The sequence below is a fragment of the Tenrec ecaudatus genome, chromosome 12 (assembly GCF_050624435.1).
Source record: "Tenrec ecaudatus isolate mTenEca1 chromosome 12, mTenEca1.hap1, whole genome shotgun sequence".
In the NCBI taxonomy this organism is placed as follows: domain Eukaryota; kingdom Metazoa; phylum Chordata; class Mammalia; order Afrosoricida; family Tenrecidae; genus Tenrec; species Tenrec ecaudatus.
In genome coordinates, this window is record NC_134541.1 from 108,665,289 (window position 1) to 108,691,646 (window position 26,358).

The 26,358-nt window shown below is 40.1% G+C and overlaps 1 protein-coding gene across 1 annotated transcript; it reads right to left on the reverse strand.

Moving 5' to 3' along the window:
- Positions 1-14,128: 14,128 nt before the first annotated feature.
- LOC142422820 (olfactory receptor 1f45-like) lies at positions 14,129-15,079 on the reverse strand. Its single transcript, XM_075528054.1, has one exon. The coding sequence runs from the start codon at positions 15,077-15,079 to the stop codon at positions 14,129-14,131; it is 951 nt and encodes a 316-aa protein (XP_075384169.1).
- Positions 15,080-26,358: the final 11,279 nt, after the last annotated feature.

The following is a 26,358-nucleotide window of genomic DNA, read 5'->3' on the forward strand; positions in this document are numbered from 1 at the left end:
ATTATTTACTCTCCCTTCCCCCACCTTTTAAACTTTTTAACAGCATCTGTTTAATTTGGTTTCTTATGTCTTTGTTACAAAGGTTCTGTGTAGTATAACTACTTAGTCCGCCATCTTAACAGAAGTCTTAAAGTTTTAAGAAAATTGAAAACTGCATTGTCAAGAAAGGAGCCAGGAAAGTTAATCTGAAGAATTTTTTCCCATCACAATTCACCTGTTCATTTTTCAAAGGTATCAAGGGCTGTCCCACAACAATTTCCTTGTAAACCTTACTCTGTCAACCCCACTGTCCCCATCTTGCTCCTTCAGACTTCTTTGTGTTCTCAGAACTTAAGGACTGCTGAAAAGAACACACTTTGTGTCACCTGAGCATGCCAAACTGATGTGATAGCATAGCATAAAAATCCAATAATGCAGAATACTTTGGAGAAGGGTTAAAGGGATGAATACACCAGCTTCATATGTGTAAACACCTAAATGGGGTACATGCTGACAAAATATCTTCACGTGATGAGAGTTTTGTTTAATAAAAGTTTCTATACTATTGTGACAATACTTTTATTTACCATCAATTTTTTCACTCCTTTTTCTATTATCCTCCTATTCATATGCCTTTTTGATTCTCTAGAGTTATATTCTTGGAATTATTTCTTCTCATTCTACATACTCCTGGACAATTTCATCCAATCTAATGACTACAAGTGAACCCGAACTGAGAACTTGGCCCTATTTACAACAATCCCATCCTCTGCCTGCCTCTCTCTCACTGCTCTAGTCCTCACCCTCATCCTTCAGCCAAACCTGAATGTTGTCCTCCAATACACGAAGCCATCTTTACTTCCATCTGCTGGTAGTATCGTTACAAGCCATTTGCTTTACACTAAACTCCCTTTACTGTTTGTTGTTTTTTCCAACTCCAGCCTTACTCTTCTCCATCCATCTCAATAGAATTGCTTCCATTGGGGTCCCAATGTGCCCTTACAGCCTTTTATATACTTGCAAGCATTGTATAGCTCTTCTAGCATGAGAATATAAGGCTGGAAAAGAAAGGGGGAAATGTTGTAGATCTATAAATAAAGGGGGCACTTTTGAAATTTAAAAGCTATCCCAATAATAATCCAGTCCGGTGGTGCCGAGTTCCTCAATCATGGTACGTACTGTGCATCAAGATCCTCCCCTTGATTGCTCCACTAAAACGGACCATATTCTATACCAGATGTTGTAAAAGGTTAAGACCGATTCTGTAATCCTTTATCCCCATTGGAAGAGACATCACACAGTCTATGTAGTAAATGAGCAAAGATGAGGCAGGGGGAGATTTATGCAGACTACACTGCATAAAGTCAAATTTCTAAGCTAAGAAAGAATGAATAATAATACTTTAATAATGGAATAACTGAATTTCCAAGCCCATAGAATTAAGCTTAAGTCACAATATTGATAAGACTTGAGGTGCCAGGGGATTCTGTTTGGGGCTTGTCTCCACCAAGATGATTTTATCTCTAAGTTTTGAACCATGAGTTAGATAATCTTCTCTGCCATTACTATGACCCAAAGGTAACAAAAGGTAGGTGCGACACTAACTCTCTTTTTCTGTTTCTCTCTAATGACGCTTTCAGGGATTCAGTCCACAACAGCCTTAGATTCCCCTCTAAATACCTCTCTGTGATTCTCTCAGACATTTTGCATGCACACAGGACTATGACTATGAATACCTGATCCTCAGTTACTATTGTATTTACAAGATTTTCCCATCTTAAAAATAAAGAGAAATATTGGCCAGCTATGCAGAAGTGATGAATACCTAACATCTACACCACCGACCTTGAACAGGTAGTATTTCAGCAAATGAGACATTGCTAGATGCTTTTTTTGTTTATAAGATGAGAAATTATTATAATAAACACCCTTGGATAAACTTGTGACAATGCGTGACCAAGGGAAGTCCTAAGTCAATGAACTTGTGAGATGAACCCAGCGGTATACAGATGCTTCTCTTTTCTTTGCATAAAAATGTGAGTGATTGAGAACTAAAAAAAAAAAGAACAGACACATAGTCGCAGAGTTGACTTGTGTGTAGTGCTTGTGTTTGTCAGTTATACATATGCCACACGAATTCACGAGTTCAATAGGAGTTGAATCAGGACTGAGTTCAGGAAATTAAGAGTGTGGGTCAGGTGGACAGATCTCCTAGCAAATCAATGAACTGATTTGCAAACGTCTTAAACTGGAGTTTAATTTGCTACCATTTTTCCATCCATATCTAGGTCTCTGAATTTGCTCTTGTGCATGAAACAGTTCCATGGCTATGAGTGTGGCAAATCAGTGGAGTATCTCTGAGTTCCTCCTCCTAGGGCTCTCCAGACATCCACAGCAGAAGCAGCTCCTCTTTGTGCTCTTCCTGAGCATGTATGTGGTCACAGTTTTGGGAAACCTGCGCATCATCCTGGTCATGAGCACAGTTCCGGCCTGCACATCCCCATGTACTTCTTCCTCTGCAACCTGTCCTTGGTAGACCGCTGCTTCTCTTCCAACATAGTCCCCAATATTCTGACCAACACACTCAGAACTGAGGCCATGTCTTTCCCTGAGTGTCTCATTGATATATATATTTTTTTATGTGTTTGGTGGCATGGACAATTTCCTTCTGACTGTGATGGCCTATGACTGATTTGTTACTGTATGCCATCCCTTGGACTGCGCATAAAAGATGACCTATCTGTTCTGTGTCCTTCTTGTCACTGGCTCTTGGGTCATTGCCATTCTAAATGTTCTGTTGCATACCCTGCTGATGGCTCCAATCTCATTCTCTGTGGAGAACACTATCCCTCACTTCTTCTGTGAAATGATTGCTCTCCTGAGACTCTCCTGCTCTGACACACACCTCAATGAGATGGTGCTTCTTAGTTAGTGAGGTCTGATCATGATGATCCCATTGGTTTGCATCCTGGTTTCCTACGTTTGCATCACCTCTGCTGTCCTGAGAGTACCATCAACAAAGGGAAAGTGGAAATCCTTCTCCCCCGTGACTCCCACCTGGCTGCGGTGTCCTCTTGTACAGCACCATCATTGCTGTGTATTTCAACCCTTCATCCTTCCACTCAACCAAGAATGACATTGCAGCTTCTATGATGTGCACAGTGATGACCCCCATCCTAAAACTTTTCATCCACAGATTGAGAAACAAGGACATTTAAGGGGCTCTAACAGAAATTATTTTTATGAATTATTTTTATATTCAAAACTAAGTAGTTTTCACCACGTTAATGGAGTGCATTGGAGAGATGGGTATAGAAGACCAAAGGAATAAGTGACTTGAATGATAAAAACCTTCTCAATTGATCCCATCTCTGATACACTCTGGACCTGATCTAGTTTTCAAAATTTTCTTTATTGTTTGTTGGTTCACAGTAGGGTTTATCTCAGATGTATTATGTTATTGGGTGGTGTCACCTCTTGAATATGTGTTATATGTTTTTCTGTTTTTTGGTATATGAAATGCAGGATTGATTAACCTATAGGGACAGCAGGTAGAATAAGGGATTCTGGTGATGGTGGGGAGGCAATAAAAGGGAGCCAATGTCATGGAGTCCAGGAAGAAAAATAATGTTTAGAAACTAATATTGTAGCAATTGTATAATACTACTTGATGTGATTGAATTATGGAATGATACATGTATTAGCTCCCAATTAAAATTAAATAAAAAAGAATAAAGTATCATAATTAATCTCTTAATACAATATCTTCACCAATGTGATAAAATTTCTTCTTAATGAGCCTCAATAATCATTGTATACTTTTGAGAAAATCTATTAAGATTACCTCTTTAGAACCCTGCTACCCCCAAACAATCATCATAACCTTCTGAAATGACTTCTCTGTCTTGAATTTAATTGGTCCAGCAGATGTACTTGTAAGTCACTATCTTGATTAAACGTCTCTTTAAAGGAACCCTAAGGAGACTAAATATTACTGAGCCCCCCCCCCCATTAATTTCAGAGACATGTTTTGTTTAGAACACACTTATGCATGTGTAAACTGGAGCCTAGTATCAATTCTTTTTTCAAATGTGCCCTCATAAATGGGACAAGGAGACAGGGAATAAGGACAGGCTAGAGATGCAGAAGATAGATCCTCGGCATTAGTGAAGTTAAATGAACCTATATTGGCAATATTCTAAGAATGACAAACAGCATCACATTCCTAATCTAAAAGAATATTTTACTTATTCATTCATTTTTAAAACATTTTATTGGGGCTCATACAACTCTTATCACAATCCATACATTGATTGAGTCAGGCATGTTTGTACATATGTTGCTTAGATCCTTTTGCAGATTTATTTTCTATTGAGCCTTTGATATCAGATCCTATTTTTTTCACCCCCCCTTAGAACCCCCAGATAAATTGTACATTGTTATTGTTTTCATCTCTCACACTGACAGCTGTCTCCCTTCCCCATGTTTTCTGTTGTTCTTCCCCTTGTAGAGGGGTGTATGGTTATGTGTTGATCGTTGTGATCAGTTCCCTCTTTCTCCCTTTCTCTCCCCCTCTTTCCCCTACCCTTCTAGTATCACCATTCATACGCCTGTTCCTGGATTCTTTGTGTCGTGAACTACCATCTCTTATCTATACCTATGTATATATTCCTGTCTAGTCTGAATTGAGAAGCATCACTGGGGTCATGGTAGGGGATGGTGAAGAAGCCTCAAGGAACCAGAAGAATATAGTGTGTTTCACCTAAGCTTTAGTGCAACCGGTGATTCTTCCCTTCCCTGTGCAATCTGGTGATACTTCCCTTCCCTTCCCTTCCCTTCCCTCCCTCTGTGGGGAGATTGTTTCTTTGTCTACAGATGGGCTTTGGGTCTCTGCTCCAATCTAAAAGAACATTTTAAAATCTATCTTAAAGTACAATGCTTCTTTTGATAGGATAATATTTATACCCAAACAAGGAAATAGAATTAATACCACTATTATTCAAATTTACACACCAACCACTAGAACTAATGATGAAGGTCTACCAACATTCTCAGTACCTACCTAAATTAACACAAATCAATGTAGAAAACTTTAATAGATATAATGCAAAAAGAAATAGATCTGGTCATTAAAAAACTCCAAACATCAAAAAGTCCAGGACCATATTATTTTACTGGGGAATCTTATCAAACATTTAGAAAAGATTTACCCCCAAGTCTACACAAACAATTTCACATACTATCAAAATCATTTTATGAAGTAAATATAATTCTGATACCTAAGTTAACAAAATTCTAGCCAATGGAATTTGTCACATTGTGGTCAAGTGGGACTCAAACGAGGTATGCAAGGCTAGTTCAACATTAGAAAAGCAATCAATGCTACTTTTCCTTCAACTAAAGGGGGGTAGAATTCTTCCTTTATCTCATCACAATCTTTAGTCATTGGTATGTAAATTTGGATAATAGCTGTATTAACGTGAATTCTGTGTAGGCATCTGTATATTATTCAATCACAAGAAACATTAAGCTCGATCTTGAAACATTTTTCTTGACAATGAACACGATGCCATTCCACTTTAATTGAACATTCTCAGCCTAGTAAACCACAGGATTGTCTGACTCAAATGGCTGATATCAGACCACTTCAGCTCACTATTGCCTAAGTTATCTATATTTATGTATGTCATTTTATATTTGATGATTTCCAATTTTCCTAATTCATACTTCATATATTTTCATGTTCCAGCTATCCAAGATGGATATTTCCAGTGCCTTCTCCTCGGTTTGAATTATGCCCTATGAGCAAATGAAGGTCCCCCAAACATGGCTCTATTCATATTATCAGATGTACTCTGCTTCAAGGCAATAGCTCTTCCCCAGCCTTCCAACCGGAATGGCATAGCTTCTGACACTAGACCACTCTTCTGCTATTATTCCTAAGATTTGCAGCGGCAAAAAAAGTGGACTATCTCGTTCTTATAACCTTGCAAAATGATCTATCTGCCTTCAGTTTAACTCATCTAGCAGATCCCTGTGTACACTGCTACTTTGAATAGACCCTTTATGAAAGAATGATTAACATGGAATACAAGGGTATTACTCAAGGAAATGGTCTGAGGTCATCCACTGATCACAGGGACATGTTTAAACATGCATGGGTGGAATAAACCCATACTCACCTAAACTGAAGCCATAGTAGCAATATTTTTAGATTTATTCTAAAAATCTCAGAAGGGGCAATGAGACAATTGAGCTGTGAACTGAAAGGTGAGTAGTTTGCTGCTGCTTCCATGAGCATTAAATGTGGATCTGAGCAAGATGAAATCCTTGACAACTTCAATCTTTTATCTGCTTACCATGATATTAATTACTGGTTCAGTTGTGAAAATTTTGTTCCTCTTTACATTGAGTTCTAATCTGTACTAAAGGCCACAATCCTTGATCTCTATCAGCAAATATCTCAAGACCTCCTCACTTTCAGCAAGTAAGAAAAACCTTACACAAAACCCAAAAGTAGGTGTATAACCAGGGAGACATTATTTTCAGAAGTTGTGAAGACATAAATGATATTCTTAATAAACATTATTTAGCCAGAAATTATTGGATCAATATTTTTAAAACTTAGAAATATTAAAAACATTTAAAAAGATGATAACAAAATTAAAGAAAAATGGAAAATTTTTATTCTAATTAGAAAATGAAAAGGAGAAGTTGTGAAAGTGGAAGTAGGTATACAAATTAATACTAGAATTCAGCATTGTTTTGTTGAATAAATTGGCAAAACGCAGAAATACTGATGCTGTTGGGTGAGTGGTGAGTACGTGAGCTCATGCCCTTCCATGGGATACAACGAAGGTCACACGTACTAAAATGCCAGCAATGATCCACAATGTCTACTTTGGGGAATTTATTCAAAAGAAATAATTAACAATGCCTCTGGAGAGAAATCTACAAAGCCGCTATTGAATTATTCGTTATAAGGGTAAATGTACAAACTCTGATTGAATCCAGTGTTATTCGGGTTTTTAATTCTTTTCTTTTTTTGCTCTCCACATAAGCCCCTGGCATCAGATCCTCATTTTACTCCCTCCCTTCCTCGCTCATGAGCCCTTGGTAATTTATAAATTATTATTTGTCATATGTTACCCTGTCCGACATTTTCCTCCACCCACTTTTCTCTTGTCCGTCCCTCAGGAGGAGGTTATATGTAGATCCTAGTAATGGGTTACCCCTTTCCAACCCATGCTCCCTACAACCTCCTGGTATTGCCATTTTCACCACTGCTACTGAATGGATCATCCGCCCTGGATTCTCAGATTAATATTTCTTAGATTTACCACCCTCCAACCTTTTCAGTGTGAATTAGTTGGGGCCTACATATCATTTTTGCATTTTCCAATTTATAAAACCAACCAACGACTTACCTGGTTTCCTTCCCTTTCTGCTCTTTCTCACTTTCCTCTTGTTGCATGTTGTCTCCCCTTCACACAATTGAGCACATATCTTTCCTCTGGCCTATTACTCCTTCCTTCCTTCCTTACCCAACAAACTCTGTTTCATTTTGTATGAAAAGCTTTCCTTGAGTTTTAAAAAAATAACTGACAGTAGTCTCATACAATATTTGTCCCTTTGCGTTTGACCTATGTCACTCAGCATTATGTCCCCCAAATTCATCCATGTCATGAGGTGTTTCAAGTTTCATCATTATTCTTTAAAGATGCAAAGGATTTCATTGTGTGTATGTACCAAAGTTTAGCTATTATTTCTTCCACAGGTAGGCATTCAGGTTTGTTTCTACATTCTTGCTCTTGTGGACAGTGCTTTGATTGACATGAATGTGCTTGCATTTGTTTGTGCTATGCTCTTTATTTCTGTGGGTTACACACCAAGTATTGGTATTGCTGGGTCATGTGGGTTTTTTATTCCAACTTGTTGGAGGAAGTGTCATATAACTTTCCAAACTGGTTGTACAATTTTACAGTCCCACCATAAGTGTATGAGCGTTCCAATCCACTGACACCCCTCCATCGTTTGCTCTTTTCTCTCTTTTTTGACGTTGAGTGTTCCATTGTTTTGCCAGAAGGCCTGCTGATGTAGGGGTTATGTATTGAGCTGCTAACCACAAGGTTAGTTGTTCAAAAGTACCAGCTGCCCCACAAGTGAAAGTCCAGGCTTTCTATTCTGGTAGACGTAGAGTTTCAGAAACCCACAGGGTCAGTTTTACCCTGTCTTAAAGGATCACTATGAGTCAGAATCAACGAAATGGTAGTGAGTTTGGCTTTTGATTTACTGTACCGTGAGTTTCAAACATAGCTCTAAAGCTGCCCAGCAAGGCGCAGGGCACTGGTAACTTTTACCAGCTCCACTCATGCAGAGAAAGAGTTTGCAGCTTCTGCTGAGCATGCAAATGTGGGTTAGAGAGCCTCTGTATACCCGGAATGGCTCATCCTGCTACAATAGCTTCTTGTGCTTTTCATTTTCAGCTCGTTTTAGCTTTTAATTTTTTTCCTTCAGAGATTTAAGGCTTTGGTTTTTCTTCTATATTTGTTTTCTCATGATTGAAGCAGGGTTGTGTAGGATGTCTTTTTAGGTCACCATTTTAACCAGAAGTTTTTAGACTGTTTTAGAAGGTATTTGTATTGTAGTAAGTGCACATCATTTCCCTACACTCTATATTTATTTGTAGCACACAGAAATCAGTGGCACTAATTGCATTCACTGTGTTTTCTACCCATTGCTATGTCCTTATGTCATGAATTAATGCTAAATTAGGGAATAATAGAGACAATATATATTCATAGGAGAGAGAAGAGCAAGAAATTCAGATAAATTCGGAATTCATTAATGGATCCAAGAATTGGCTTATAAGAAATGAAGGTCACCAGACTCTACTAAATCTGTTCACCAAAAAATTTTAAAAATAATATAATAATAATAAAATAAGTTGGTAATGTATAGTAATAAAAATGAATATTACATTTTAATTTATATTAAAGTTATACTTGTATAATTACACATGTTAACACAATTACATGAAAACCAAGTGAAGTAGATGGTATTCTGTCAACATATGAAACCCTCAGAATATGACATGCATGAAAGTAATTGTAATAAGTCATACTAATTGAAGGGCTATTCCATAGACTCCAGCAAAATGAGCAAATCTATCAAGGAAGAAGTACAGCCAGAATGTCTCTTAGAAGTGAACATGAATCTGAAGCAACTTGAGGGAACTGGATAATTACATCAATGGATGGAGACGGACATTTAAACCTCACCTTCTTTCACACTCACCCCCGTCCACATAACCACATACTATGGAACTTCAGATAGTTTGTGGGATTTTACATGATGTTTTTCCATTTTAAAAGACAATTTGAAGCCCTTTTATACAAAGCAAAAGTGGTAGGTTTCTTTCAAACTTTTAAGAAATTAACATTTTCTGTTATAGGGAGAATTTGAAAAAATAGAGATTGAATAATAAAAATGATCCCATGTATTCTTCAATGCAAACATTTTAATATGCAAATTTAATGAAAATTTAAAAGATCATGCAATAAACTCAGAAACAGCCTCTGATTCTGAATTCTGCCAGTTTTCACAAAACACGTCGTCTCTCTGAAATGAAAGTTGTGGAAAGCTGCTCTGTTTTCCTCTTTCCTCCTCAAAATCCAGAGACACTCATATGTGTGTAAGAAAGAACTTTAGATCACAGAGTCATTGTGTATTAAGAAAACATCCCAGACCAGTCCAGGTCAAGTTCATAATCTGATATTTGCCCATAAATCCAATACTAGTCCATCAATCTCTCTTCAGGCTCACAGAGCCTATGCAATGTCACAAAAATGCAGGAAGGTAACAGGCCAGTGGCTGCAACGTCTTGTATGTCCAGGGCTCTCACAGGTCTCAGAGTGGCTCCCTGGGGCTTGTCCACAGGAAAGTGAAAGCAGAGACAGAGAGAAAGGCCAGCTTCCAGAAAGCCATTTATCTTGGTAGCCCTCCAATCAAGGTGTGAACTGATTGACAGGCTGCCGAGACCACTTCCAACCATGGGCCTTGACAAAATCAGCGCATGGAGGAGGAGCATTCAAAGAAGGCTCCACCAAGGAAAGTCTCTTCTGTGAACCATGGAATTATTGGCCTGATATCATTATTGATCATTGTAGCTGTTCTCTGGTTCCTGATAATTTTTATCACTTCCCCTTTTAGGAAACAACTGATGTCAACTGAGGAATATTCCCCAGAAGTTGAGGTTATTCCCCTTCCTATGGCTTTGAAAGATCCATATCCTGATTGGGTGCAAAGTGTATTGTAGAATAAAACTAGAAACTGGAAACCAGAAAATCCCCTTAAGGAATTGATGTTAGATCTTGAGCAGGCTGAGCTATTGCAACCGAACCCCACGGAAATCTCAGAGGTTTGTTCAAGACCCTAAAAAAGTTTATCATCCTCTTCCCACAGTTTTTCTCTCTCCTTATATTGGTTACCACATAGGGGGTAAAATATGGTGCCCCCTTCCAGGAAATAACCCAAAGAGAAATAGAGTTCCTGACCCTGGTTTACCTTATATAGGGGTTTGTAATAAAAATGGCAGAAGAATAGTTAACAAAGATGTACAAGTTCCTTTTAGTAATTTAAGTTTTATGGAAAGTTTAGCAAGAAGAGAAGCCCGTAGTGCTTGAAGTCGACTGAAGCAAAGCTACCTATTGTGAGGCAACTCATACCTTGGTACAGAAAGACTATTGGGAGTTTAATTTATGGGGACTTAGTGGAAAAGAAAGAAGAAAAAATGAAAACCCTAGGGGAACAACTTAAGAAGGAACCAAAAGAACAGCCAAAGCCTTTCAAATATTTTTTGTGATTGGTAATGAAATGTATTAATGCTTTATTGATTTCATAGTTAGAACAATGCACCCTAGTTGGATAAAGTGTGCTCAGATATTTTTAGATTTATGTCTATCACCCATGTTGTTGAAAGACTTTTAGTTTCAAGATGTACTAATTTTTAACCAAGAATCATTATGTGATTATGTAACTTGTCATGGTCTTTGGCCTGAGAATTTCCTGATGTATGATCTCAGCCCATTAGCTTTAAGCCAAGAAAAAGAATATATACGTTGAAGCTTTACACGAATAAATTTGGAACAGTCACCCACACCCTTTGGGTAATGTGGTTTCTGTCTCCCACTCACCAAATCCGTGACTCACCTTGAGGGACCCCTGGACCTCGCTACAGCTGGACTGCAGCAACAGGCTAAAGTTCACCCATGTGTTCCTACAGAACCTATCTTGGCGCGGGCACACACACACATGCCCCATCTCACTCCACCCCTTGCTAGTTTGGCCCTTGTACACAATTCATTTTTATTGTTGTTTTTAATGGGTGCTTTTATAACTCTTATCACAACCCACACATTCATCCATTGTGTCAAGCATATTTGTACATTCGCCACCATCATCATTTTCAAAACATTTTCTTTCTCTTTGAGCCCTTGATAACAGATCCTGACATTCCCCCCCCCCCACATAAGCCTTGATGATTTATAAATTATTGCTATTTTTTTATGTCTTACACTGACCGATGTCTCCCTTCAACCATTGTTGAGTTGTCCATCCCCCTGGGAGGGAGTTGTATGTAGATTAAATAATCTCAGTTCCCTGCTTCTGCCTCCACCTCTTTCCCCTCCTGGTATCACTATTCTCATTATTGGTTCTGAGGTGTTTATCAGTCCTGGATTCCTTGTGTTTTCAGCTCTTATCTGTACCAGTGTACACAATTTTTAGTCATGTATAATTATTAAAACAAGGACAATAGTAAAGTTATATTTCTGCCTAGCAAGTGTAAACTAAAATGTAAGCAACTCAAAATGTGCCAGCTTCATTTAAACATAATACTGTATAAGTGAGCAAAACAAAATATTCTATGTCTAATAATTGGCATTAAGTGAACACCTATACCATAATCCTATAATCCTATGAACATATTCCCCTTCCATGAATATTTGTAAGCCAGCCACATCATGCTTTTATCCTCCCATTTTGGTATCCAAAATCTATATTATGCACTTAAACCAATTCAGCACACTGAGGAGACAAACATGTTTTTGATGTGAAGAAACTTCATTCCATTTGGATGCTTGGGGGTCCACATACATAACCAAAGTAAAATCAGGACAGGCCATTCATAAAGTCCACAACAATATGCACCCATTCACAAACACAAAAATCTTATCTTCATCTGCTTGGGTTATGACTCAATCAATATGGCCTGCCTCACTTGGCGTATAGGATAGGTCAGAATTATCCCCTTGTTTTCCAAGACTGTAACACTTTATGAAAGCAATAAGCCTGGTCTTTCTCCCCCGGAGCCACTGGTGGTTTTGAACTAACAGCATTATGGTTGCAGTCCAATGCGTAAACATTACACCACCAGGATGACTTGAGCACATAGGATAGAATGCAGGAGGACACTGAAAAAAGCAAGCCTGCACACTGCAATTAAGGAAGATAATTATTTCTTGTTTAAATTACCCATGCTCCCACTAAAATGTGCATGATACAAAACTCAGGTAAAAAGGTAAATAAATAATTGGTCTAACTTTAAATCATAAAAATATGCATCAGAGTAATACCCTGTCACCATATTTAGTTGATCTGTTTGCTGACCAAACAAACTGAGACAGTGGACTATGAACATCAGGATGGACAGAAGGCTCTTTAACAACTGTGATTTGCAGCTGACACAAACTTACGTGCTAACAGCCAAGAGAACCTGAAGCACTCACTGATGAAACGAAAAAAAGATTCCAGGTTTCCAGGTTTAATTTTACTTGGATCTATTATCAGCACGCATAGAAGCAGCAGTGAAGAAATCAGCAGCTGACCTCATATATGAAAGGTGAATAATGAACAGAGAAGACCAGAGAAAAATCCATGCATTTGAATTACAGGGTTTGGCAAATCATGAGAAACATACCATGGAAAGCCAGAAAAACAAAAAAATCTCTCTTGGAAAATATAAAACCTGAATGCTCCCTAGAAGCTAAAATGGAGAGACTTCATCTCGTGTACTTTTGACTTGTGAAGAGGAAAGCCCAGTCCCTGGAGGAGAATACCAGGATTGCTAAAGTCAAAGGACAGTCAAAAAGAGGAAGAACATCTAGGAGATGGATTAACACAATGGCTGCAACAAGGAGCTCAATTGTGAGGGTGACATAAGACCAGGCAGTGTTTTGTACTCTAGCACATGGGTCACTGTGAATCGAAACTAACTAGGAAGGACCTAACAACAACAGACACTTCAATGAGCAATTCCCGGTAAGCACAGAAAACTATTTAGGACATAACACAAGTGATCGTGAGGGATTTGGAACAATAGTAACAAAAAAGATCACTAAAGTCATAACTGTACACAGACAAAGCATAAACATTGCTCAAGCTACAGAAATGACAAAGTATCACCCATCCTGACTGATAGGAGGGATAACTTACTTCTTACTAATTATAGCTTTCACTTTTCTCTAGTCTTCCTGCTGTCTAGAGAAGCTATTGCTATGTCCAATGAGAATTGCAAATAATTTATAACAATATCAAATCCAGATCACAACAACCCTCACCAAAATCAGCTAATGCTCAAATTCTGGAAGACCTATCTAACACCCCTAGACTGGAAAGCTCCTTGATAAATGCAGTCTTTCCTGATGAAATCAGCAACAAGCTGTCTGTGTGTTCCTGGTGGTTTGGGCTTGTGGGCATTGGAAGTTGGACAATTCACATTAGTTGGTAATAGGATTAAGCTTCACATCTTGCACTTCCATAGGTTTCAAATTTATTTTGCCTACTGCCTTCTTTTCAGTAAACAAATCTAATCTAACTAAAAAAAACACTACTCAATGCCCCCCCCCCCCACAATCAAAAGCTTCAGTACAATAGCCGAGAATACAGGGGAAACACTAAGAATCTCCTTTTGCATACTGCTGGATCATTCCAGAAATCTCAGAGGGCAATATCACCCACTTTGGGAAACACTGACTCTTAATCTTCTTTACAAATGCGTGGATGGACAACAGCTAAATGCCAGAGACTAGGGAAAGAAAAAAAGTTTTATTATGAACTATGACATTCCCTTATGACATTTACAACCCATTCATTGTTGAAAAGAAAAAAAATTAATACATATTATTTTTTTTAGTGCCCCTTTCATGTCCTTGTTCCTGAGGCTGTAGATGAAAGGGTTCAGCATGGGGGTCACCACCGTGTACATCACAGCAGCTGTAATGTCATTCTCATCTGAGTGGGAGGATGCCGGGGTGAAATACACAGCAATTATGGTGCCATAAAAGATGGAAACGACAGCCAGGTGGGAACCACAGGTGGAGAAGGCCTTCCACTTGCCCTTTGTGGATGGGACACTTAGGACAGCAGTGGTGATGTATATGTAGGAAACCAGGATGCAAACAAATGGGGTGACCATTAAGAGAACCCCCTCAGTATGAATCATCATCTCATTGAGGTGTGTGTCAGAGCAGGAGAGTTTCAGGAGAGCATTCACATCACAGAAGAGGTGGGGGATCCTGTTGTCTGCACAGAATGATAGTTGAGCCATCAGCAGGGTATGCAAGAGAGCATGCACATTGACAATTCCCCAAGACCCAGTGACCATCAGGGCACAGAGCTGATGGGTCATCTTTGTTGTATAGTGTAAAGGGTGGCATATAGCAACAAAGCGATCATAGGCCATCACAGCCAGGAGGCAGTTGTCCATGCCAGTAAACAAAATGAAAAAATACATCTGTGTGAAACACCCAGGGAAGGAGATGGTGTGACGGCTGAGTATGTGATTGGTCAACATATTGGGGACTATGGTAGAGGAGAGACAGAAGTCCACAAAGGACAGGTTGCTGAGGAAGAAGTACATGGGGCTGTGCAGGCGGGAGTCTGTGCTGATGGCCAGGATGATGAGCAGGTTTCCCAAGACCGTGGCCATGTACATGCTCAGGAAGAGCACAAACAGGATCTGTTGCTGCTGGGTCTTCCAGAAGAGGCCCAGGAGGAGAAACTCAGAGACACTTGAATGGTTGGTCCAATTCCTGTCCATGGCACTGGGTCAATGTTCAACAACCAGTTCAGGCACCTAGACAGGAAGAATTAAAATCGAGAAAAAATTCAATTTCCAAGTAACACAAGTTTGTATATCAGTAATGGAATTGCCAAAACAAGATCTGTCTACTCCAACTATGCTTCCAATATTCCACAATCACCGGTGGTATTATTCCTATAGGACTATTGATTTACAAAACTAAAAATCACTCGATAGTATTTATAGCTCAACTGAGTGACCACATTTTTCTATGCTTACAATTTTTTCAAGTCCCAACACTAATTCCTTTGTAGCTGATGAGAGAGAAAGAGTTAGACAAGTATTTCTTGGTTTATCTCAAAGTTCAGCTTATTCAAGACTCTTCTTATTGCTCCCTGAATCTAAAAGAAGTTCATTATCTTCAAAAGAAAATATTGATGTGTGCTCTATTGTAACCTTACCTGGCAGAGAGTAGATTCTGTAGTTATCAGATACCCTTCACTTCTGCAGGAATCATCAGTGCTTCTTTTTCTTCTCTTTTTTTAGTGGGGATGTAACACATATATCATATCATTCCATATTTCAATCACATCAAGTAGAATATACAATTGCTACCACAATCCATTTCCAAGCATTCATTTAATAAATGGACTCCATGACATCACCTTCAACCCCAGCCCAATGTAGCTCTTCCCCAAACTATTATTATACTTGCTGTCCTTATATATTCATCAATCCTGGGTTTCATATACCAAAAAATGGAAAAGCATATAATATAGCGTCAAGAGGATGATCGCCATGTACATAACACCTCTGAGATGAACTCTACTAAGAACAAACAAAGGCCACAGAAACAATACAAACTCTTAGAAATAAAGGTGAAGTCCTGAGCAAGTGAGGAGCAGTCATTCATGGTCATAGTCCTCTGTGCAGGAAAGTTGTCTGGTGAAAATCACAGAGTTGGCATTTGCAGGAATCTTTATAGTCACTAGTGCAAGATAAGACACCTGAGAGCCTCATTAGACACAAGAAGCCAATAATTGTCTCACCTGCTTTTGGGCCCCGTTGAACCAGATTCTGAAGACAGTGAATATTGTGCAAATTCTAAGTCAGAACTTGGAGATGAGACCATCTTTTTCTGTTAAAATAAGTTAAAAACAGAATCCCCTAGATAGAACATCAAATATCATCCCTTTGTTTATCAGGGCTTAGGTCTATGGACATGGAAATTCTATTCATCAATATTTTTCTTAGCTCAGAAATTTGGGGATTGCATGTTGTAACTGTAGACCTGTTTTACTTTTGGTTTAGTGATCTGCTTAAGAGTGGCTTGGTCATTAAGTGGTGGACTGCTAATTTAAAGTTCTGCAGTTCAAACTCACCAGTCATTCTATGGGAAAACAATTCGGTTGTCTGTTCCTGTAAAGATGTAGAACATCATAAGATATACATATATGAGTTTCGATGAATCAGAATTGACTCAATGGTAATGAGATTGATTTGGGTTTCGACATCTGTATAGGGTGACTGGTGCGCTTGACAGCTGAGATGCTGGGGAACATATATTCCCTTTTTAAAATCATTTTATTGGGGTTGTAGATGTCTTATGACAATCCATGCATACATACATTGTGTCAAACACATATGTACATTTGTTGCCATCAGCATTCTCAAAATATTTGCCTTTCTCTTGAGCCCTTAATATTGGCTGCTCATTTTCCCCTCCCTTCCCATGGACCCCTACCTCATAAACCCTTCATCATTCATAAATTATTATTTTGTCATATGTTACACTGGCCGAAACCTTCCTCCGCCATCTTCTCTGCTGTCCATCCTCTAGGAGGCGTATATATGTAGATTTTTTTAACCGGTTGCCCCTTTCTACCCCACATTCCCTCTACCCTCCAGGCATCACCACTCTCACCACTGGTCCTGGAGGACTCATTTGTCCTGGAATTCCCTGTGTTTCCAGTTGCTATCTGTACCAATGTACATCTTCTGGTCTAGCTAGATTTGTAAGGTAGAATTGGGATCATGATTGTGGGGGGTAGGAGAGGGAGGAAACATTTAATAACTAGAGGAAAGTTAAATGTTTCATTGTTGCTACCCTCAACCTTGACTGGCTCATCTCCTCCCTACAACCCTTCAGTAAGGGGGTGTCCAGTTGCCTACAGCTGGGGTTTGAGTATCCACTCTAAACTCACCCACATTTACAATGATATGAATATTTGGTTTTGATGCATGATACCTGATCCCTTCGACAGTTCGTGGCCACACTGGTTGGTGTCCTTCATCCATGGTGACTTTGTTACTTCTGAATTAGATGGCCACTTGTTTGTCTTCAAGCTTTTAAGACCCCAGATGCTATGTCTTTTGATAGCCGGGCACCATCAGCTTTCTTCACCACATTTGTTTACGCACACGCTTGTCTTCAGTGATTGTACCAGGAAGGTGGGCACCCAGTGATATGATTTTTAGGTGTTTGATGTCTGATAACTTTTCCCTTCTACACCTCCTAGTCAGGCATCCTTGTGTGCTTGTTCCATGTGGGCTTTGATGCTTCTCAGCTAGTTGGCCACTTGTTTATCTTCAAGGCTTTAAGACCCCAGACACAATATCTTTTATGGTCAGGCAGCATTAGCTATCTTCACCACATTTGCTTAGACACACATTTTTCTTCAGCAATCTTGCCTGGACGGTGTGCATCCTGGAATTCCAATTTAATAGAACAATGTGTTCTTGTATTGAGTAAGTGATTTTTTGGAGGCCTAATGTCCATCTTCTGCCTTTATACTAAACCTATAAATATATGTACATAGATCTCTTAACCCACATTCTTATATAAATATATTTACATATGTACATTCTAGTCTTTAGACTTCTATAAATACCCTTTATCACCTAGTTCATTCATATGTGAACTCTGTGATGTCATCTTGTACCTTTCGTGTTGGATATCTTCCTATCCACATATCTTATTTGCTTGTGTAGTATGTGTGGTTTATGTTTGCCTTCTTTCCACTATTGCGCTGATGCTACCCTGGGGGCTGTTTCCTCTTTGTTCTATGTGATGATCTCTTATTTGACCTCGGTGAGTGTTGATCTTCTGCCCTTACTGGATCGGCAAGGATCCCTTGTAGGGCTGGGTTTCTTTTAATGTATTCTTAGAGGTTCTCGACATCTGGGAAGACTCTTACTTCTCCATCTATCTTAATAGATAATTTGGCTGGGTAAAGTATTCTTGGGTTTGTGTTGCTTTCCTTTACTTTTTGGAATATGTTACTCCATTCCCTCCTCTTCTCGATCATTTCCGCTGATAGATCTGAACATGTTCTTATTGGAGTACCTTTTCATCATAGTTGGATAATTTGACAATTATGTGTCTTGGTGACTTTTTGGGATGCACTCTGGCTGGTATTCTTTCAGCCTCTTGAATGGTTGCCTGGTTTTCATTTATTAAGGTTGGGAAGTGTTCCTCTAATAATTCCCTTGCTATTTTTGCTGTAGTCTTCCTTGTTGTGTCTTGTTCTGGAAGTCCAATTATTCTAATATTGTTTCCTATCATAGCATCAAACATGGTTCTCAAATGTTCTTCAGCTAATTTGATTGTCTTGTTTGCCTGCTTTTCCCATTTGCTGAGGTTGCTTGGTTATCTTTAGGTCACTGGTGTGTGTGTTGCCTTTATCTCTTCTATCATTTCTTAATTTTCTGCTTCAATTCCCTCATATCCTTTTTTTACTTCAAGCAGCATTTTCAAAATTTCTTTTTCAGGCAGGTAAATATCTCCTTCTTCTATGCCCATCGTTAGGTTCATGACTTCTTCCAGCATTGTCTTCTGTTTCTTCTGCTTTTCATTGAATCTGTTAGAAGTGGTTGCTGTTTATGTGTTGTTTTAGTGGAGCATGGAGTCATCTTCCAGGGTCAAAGAGCCCTGGGCTCTCTCTTGGGGGATTCGTATGAGTACTTCTATGAACTACCTGCCAGAGCTGTACTAAGAGTCAGGCTATTGCTATATCTTCCTGTGGTTACACTCTTATTCTAGCTGTCCATTATTCTGTTACTTGGAATGTGTTCTGGATATTCTTCTCATGTGGCACTGGTCTAGTTGCTGAGGAACCACGAGGGCGTCATTTCCCTGGCCGATCTCTAAGTAGGCTTAAAGGTTTTTTGAGCACCTCGGCTGGCCTGTGGTATTTTCCTCTGCAACTGGATTACTGAAGGTGTGTGGGAATACCCTCCTTGGTGTAGAGCTCTGTAACTGGTAGAGAAATTTCTGTAGACAGAGAGATCGCCTTGGAGGTTGGGTGGATGTTCCCGCATTATTTCCCACCAGTGGTGGTCAGGCGTTGCCCCCAGTCATTTGTAGGGACTTGGGATTTAAGCTGAGGATGTATCCACTTTTTGTAGGGAAGAACTCCTTGCTGCTTGTGTGGAAGAGGACCGGCGTGAAATCCACAGCTTCTTGTCAAGTCAATAAATTCGGGTGGGAGCTCCTGTAATTGGACCTTAATAGTTGCCCTAGGCAGAGGGGAGTGCCCTGGGAGCCGCTAGTGTCTTGTGACTGGGAAGAGAGTTAAAAGAGAGGAAAAAGAGAGAAAGAGGGAGACACAGACTGGAGCAAAAATGCCAAGCAAACTGACACCTACTAATACACACACTACTAAAATGCACAGAGCACACAAACATGAAAAGAGTTTTTAAAAAGAACTAATAATAATAATAATTTATGAATGATGAAGGCATCATGAACTAGGGGGTGAATGGGGAGAATGAGCAGCAGATATTAAGGGCTCAAGTAGAAGGCAAATGTTTTGAGAGTGATGATAGCAACAAATGTACATATGTTCTTGACACAATGGATGGATATATGGATTGTGATAAAAATTGTATGAACCCCCAATATAATCGCTTTTTAAAAAAGGAAAGAAAGAAACGAAGAAAAGAAATAAAAAGAAGTGTTGAATCAGCTAAGGCTGTGGTAGTAAATAGAGAGGAGCTCAAAGAAGAAGAAAAATAAGAATGCGTGAAGGAAGAACACACAGAAAGGAAAAAAAGCGAAAAAGAAGGAGAGGGAGAGAGAAGTAGAAAAAATAGATAAAGAAATACTGACACCCATGCTGTGCTGTGTGTACCACTGACTCGTCCTGTGTGGAGGAACTGTCTTAGGGGTCAGGCTTCCCACTGGGAGGATAGGGTTGCCCTGGGCAGAGTACAGGGATCTGGGAACCGCAGTGGCATGTGAAAAGAATGAGAGGGAGAAGAGGGAATCATACAAGCAGAGAGAGAAGCAAAGAGGACAGACATAAAGAGGAAAGAAAGGTGAAGAGAAGAAAGAGAAAGATTGGCTGTGATAGTAAAGAGGAAGGAGAGAGAGAAGGAGGAAATAAAGAATAAAAGAGATAGCTCATCCCTAATTGCTTGAATGTGGGGCCAGGAGGGCTTAGACCCTGCCCCACAATGGCAGGTTGGTGTGCCCTTTTAATGCAGGGACCCAGTGGTGCTGGGCAGAACTGCAATAATTGACGTGATCTCCTTAGAGGTCCGACTGAGGTTTCCTCAGCAGAACAGTGCCGTGTAGTTGTTTGTCCCAGCTGCCTTGTGTGGTGTGCCACACTTCCACAGAGTGCAGCTTGGAGTTCTTCCTGATATTTGGGTTGATTTGCCCTCAGCGGAGGGTAGTGACCTGGAAGATACTAGTGGCATATGATAGGAGAGAGTGGGAGAGAAGAGGAGAAAGAGGAGGGAAAAAGACGAAAGAGATTAAAAACCATCACAAACCTGAACTCGTTGAGACTGTGGTGGGATAGATAGAGGGTTAGTGAATAAAAAGGGAGAAATAGAGTAGTAGGTATGATGATACCTGGGACTTGATCACCTGTCTGTGAGGCTGGAGGACTTCCAACTCTTCCTCAAGGTAGCAGGGTGGTGTACCTGTTTGATGTAGGGTTCCACAGATGCTGCGTGGGATTACTTGAAAGACAAGATCACACCCGTGGCTAGCCATTCATTGAGCTATGGAGTTCACTGGTATACCTGCCTTTTGCTGTATGTAGCACTGCAGCAGGGGCAGGGGCTGCAGTGCTCTTTCACAGCCTTGTCTAGTGCCCCAGGAATACCTAAAGTAAATATCTGCTTTTTCTACTACTCTAAATTTTGCCTACCCACCACCGCCACTCCCCAGGCTGTGAGCCCAATGCAGACACCCATGTGGAGAGCTCCGGCATGGGGTTCTCCTTGTATCTGGCATTCTGTACCCTCTAGGGTGTCTGCCTGGAGAAATTGCTGCTCCTGGCAAGGGCTCACAGGCTTGCCAAAGCTAGATCTCTTTAAAGCGTTCTTGGTTTGCTTTGTGATTGGAACTCACACACAAAAAAATGGGTTCAGGAGAGACCCTAGTACTCTAGTTCTAATTTCAGTAATCCACCTCCCAGTTCCCTTTATCTTACCTCTCAATTATCTGGTCTGGCATCAGGAGATCTGGATGGGTGAGTCTTATCAACTCCCTATTTTTTCCCCTACTGGAACATTGGTTCTTAATCCTGCATGACTGAAGTATTGTCTCTTTGTGATAAGGTGATGAGGGATAGGAACATGGATATTAACGGGACAAGCACACATGTCATGACTGAGGAAATCCAGGGTATGGAGCAGATTCCTCTTGGGATGTCCTCCTAATCACATCAGATCATGATGTTCTCAGAATTCCCCTAGTCCAGAGTGTCAAGTGTGTGTACTCTTGCACCATAATTTGTACATCATTCTTTCCTGATGACCCCACTGAAGAGTCTTGATTGGATGAAGGAATTTGGAACTGAGTCAGAGAACGTGGAGATCATTATCAATCAGGATTGGTCTGAACATAATGCCCAGAAGCTGGCAACTCTCCACCTGATCCATGAACTGGAAAGCAAGTGTCTGTAGAGAGGGGCAAAAGATGCAAGCACAGACAGAGAGGTGGAGAGAAGCTGGAGAAAGAACCTACGGCTTCCAACTTGGGGCTCAATCTTTTCCTGGTAATTTGGTATATTCTGGCTTCTCTCACTGTTGTCAATGACAAAGCACAGCCCACCAAGCCTTGCCTATTGACTTGCACCTGTTTAAGCGTCTGGCAATTATAAGATGCTTAGGATCTTTATTTTATTTATTTATTTATTTTTGCTTAGGCTTTTTTTTTTTTTTAAACAGCAGAGCCTAAATCCTGCTAAATATGTGGGAGGAAAGGAGCAAGAAGACAGAAGGTATATATATATTATTTTTCTTTGGACTTTTAATACAGTCCTTGTTGTGAGGTAAATTAGGGTTGGAGGTGGAGACAAAGATGGAAGGTTTCCTTCAAAACAGTTGGAGGAAAAAGAGTGTGTGTAATTGTTCAAGAGAATGTATAGAACTAGGTCGAAGAAGTTCAAGAATTAAATTGCAGAGCACAAAAACATGAGATGAAGATGATAAAGGAAAGAGTGACAAAATAGGAAAAAGGAGAAAATTATGTGCAAGTTGCTAAAGGACACATGCATTTATAAAAAATGAAAGATAAACAATGCCAGTGCACAAGAAATCAAGTAAGATGAATGGATGAAAAATATAGGTACATACATACATAAATATATATAATGAAAGGGTCATAGATCTCTCTACATATGTTTGTGTGTTAAGTGTTAAGGGAGCAGATGGATATGGGGCCTCTACACAAGTCCTTCCTCAATAGAAGACTGCTTTGCTCTAATAACCTGGGATTCTGTGATGCCCAACTTCCCAAAATGATCACTGAAGACAAAATGGGTACATTAGCAAATGTGGTAAAGAAAGCTGATGGTGTCCGGCTCCTAAAAGATAGAGCATTTGGAGTCATAAAGGGTTGAGGATAAACAAGCGCCCTAACTCAGGGAAGCTACAAAGCCCACAGGGAAGCACACCAGCCTTTGTGTTCATGATGTGTTGACAGGATCCAGTATTCAGGCATCAGAAGACGCAAAACACATCATCAGATTGATACCTAAGAGGCGGGGTGAAGTGGAGACCCAAAGTCCATCTTACACAATTGGACATCCTCACAGAAGAGTCACTCAGAAGAGACGAGCCAGCCAGGGGGCAGTATACCATCAACCAAGCATGCAACGTTCCTCTAGTTCTTTGATGCTTCCTCGCCTGCGCCATCCTCACTATCATAACCCCAGTTTTACTTTACAAAACCAGCTAAACTGGACCATGTACACTGGTAGAAATAAGAGCTCTCGACACGCAGAATTCAGGACAGATAAACCCCTCAGGAACAGTAATGGCAGTAGCAATACCATGAGGATAGAGGGAAGTGGTGGGAAATGGGGGAAACTCTTGCAGTTATTATCATATACTAACCCCATTCAAAGTGACAAACAACACAAACATACATGAAGAGAGACAGTGGATGGTGTAAAATATGAAAATAATAACTATTTATAATTTATCAAGGGTTCATGAGGGTGGGAAGGTGGGGGAGAGAAAAAAATGAGGAGCCGATACCAAGGACTCAAGCAGAAAGAAAATGTTTTGAAAAGGATGATGGCAACCTATGTACAAATATGTTTGATACAATGGGTGTATGGATTGTTATCAGATGTGTAAGAAGCCACCAATAAAATGATTCGTTTAAAAAAGAAAAGAAATGTGGTCTCAGATTGGGTCCTCTAAAAGCATGTTATGATGCTTGTTAGGGGTGTGTACCAAGGACGATGTGTACCAGGGGTGAACGCCTGTGGAAAGGGAGTTGGAACAATAAATGTACAGCCAAAACATATGTAGAAATGTGCTCAATATAATTATTGTACGGATTGTTATAAGAGGTGTAGCCCTTCTAGCTGAGAAGCAACAAAGCCCACATGGAAGAAGCACACTAGCCTTGGTGATCACGAGGTGCCGAAGAGATCAGTTATCAGGAATCAAGAACAAAAAAATCATATTATTGCGTGCTCACTTCCCTGATACAATCACTGAAAACAAATGGGTGCATAAGAAAATGTGGCTAAGAAAGCAGATGGTGCCCAGCTATCAAAAGGAACAGTGTCTGGGGTCTTAAAGGCTTGAAGGTAAATAAGCAGCCATCAAGCGGAGAAGCAACAAAGCCCAAATGGAAGAAACACACTAGTCTGTGCAATCATGGGGTGTTGAAAGGATAAAGGATCAGGCATTATTAGAACAAAAAAATCATCTCATTGTGAATGAGGCGGGGGGGAGTGCTGAGTGGAGACCCAAAGCCCATTTGTAGGGTACTGGACATCTTTTTACAAAAGGGTTTCAGGGAGCAGACAAGCCAGTCAGGGTGCAATGTAGCAACAATGACACATACAACTTTCCTCTATTTCCTAAATGCTTCTTCCTACCACCCCGCCCCCACTATCATGATCCCAATTCTATGTTACTCATATGGTTAGACCAGAGGATGTACACTGGTAAAGATAGGAACTGGACACACAGGGAATCCAGGGCAGGTAAACCCTTCAGGACAAGTGGTGTGAGTGGGAATACCGGCAGGGTGGTTTGGAAAGGAGGAACCGATTACAAAGATCTACATATAACCTAGGGAACAGACAATAGAAAAGTGAGAGAAGGGAGATTCTGGACAGGGCAAAGTATGGCAAAATAATTTATAAATTACCAAGAGTTGACAGGGTAGGGAAGGAGGGGAAAATGATGAGCTGATGTCAGGGGTCTTGGTGGATAGAAAATGTTTAGAGAATGATGAGGGCAATGAATGTACAAATGTGGTTTACACAATTGATGTATATATGGATTTTGATAAGAGTTGTATGAGTCTCTAATAAAATGAGAACAAAAATTTTAAATATATAACAAATCGCTACCCAAAGGTGGGGAAATTCGAGCAAAGTGATTTATTTTTTTTAAAAGAAAAGAGAAGACTACCATCAATATTAAAATGGCCACAGAACAAATTTCAGTCATGGAACATGTAAGAAACAGCTGAGCCTAATGCCCATGCAGGTTGCGTCAGGAGAGAGGTTCACTGAGAAGGTTCACATTTTGACTTGTAAGTTACTACTCTGAGTTTTATTTGAAATAGCTCATCCTTTAAAAGGAGCTCTGGTGGTATCATGTTTACAATTAGGGCTGCTAACAGAAAGGTCTGCTTTCTAAAACCACCGCTGCTCCTTAGAACAGAGACAGGGTTTTCAACTCCCATGAGGAATTACAGTTGCAGAAACTCAAGGGGCAGTTCTGCCCTGTCCTCGAGGGTTGCTGTGAGTCAAAACCGACTCAAGGACAGTGAGTCCATCCTTTAAGGGGTCACTCTAATGACATCAGTTTTTAATAGTTAATTTAAACTATTATTGGCTTTTAGAAAGATTCCATGGGATATTTTGGTTTTATGATTAAAGATGATGTCAGGACAATAGTGGCAGGCACGGGAAGGTTTCTTGAGGCTAAACAGGGCCTGGGGAAGCAGCTGCTGTTTACTCTGTAGCCATCTTCAGCTCGTCTCCTAGTCTGCCTCAGTGGTGGAAGTTTAGGTCACACCCAGAAAAGAAGGCTGAACTCTGTGGTGAGAGATGAGCCAACAGGATACTGTCAGATGGCTTCATAGTGGTTTCTCTTACAGGACAAAGTGCTGAACCAAGGTGATGGAAGCAGGGACAGGGGAGCTCTAACAGCCCTGCCCAGACCCTCACCTCTTAGAACCCAATCTGTGTTGATCTTGAAGACAAATGTCAGGCCTATTCCTATTTCCCTGCTCAGTGCCAGCTCCCATACTTCTTAGCACTCACATACTCCACATGGTAATGTCACATGCTGACTTCTAAGAGATGCCCTGGTCAATCATCACAGGACATGTTTATTTAGGACCACTTCAGTGTTTGAATGACATCCTTCATGAGTGTATTGGTCTCTACAAAGCAATTGTTTTCAAAATAAGTTTCAGGTCACATGTAAGTTCCATGAAGTGTTAATTCACAAACAAAATGACTGCTCTGAACATTTTTCTCAAGGAGCCTAATCGGAATCAATAGACAGTAAGATAAGCATTGAGGAAGTTGTATAGCACTATGGAAGTAGACTAAATGAAATGGGATAGCTGGGACATTATGTTTGATGCAGTCAGGAAGAGTGACACAGAGGATGGCCTTCAAGTAGGTGGGTGGACAGATTGGTAACACCATGGGCTCACAGATAACCATTGCGGGGGGGAGGGTGCCTAAGGCCAGGCAGTGTTTTTTTCTGTTGTAGATGGGGTCGGTATGGGTTTCAAGTGTCTGGAAAGAAACTAACGACAACAGAGCCTTCTTCAATGGACCCTTCTGGCCATT

Bases quoted from the DNA above. Each gene is read 5' to 3' on its own strand.
- LOC142422820 (XM_075528054.1), bottom strand. From the start codon at position 15,079: ATGGACAGGAATTGGACCAACCATTCAAGTGTCTCTGAGTTTCTCCTC.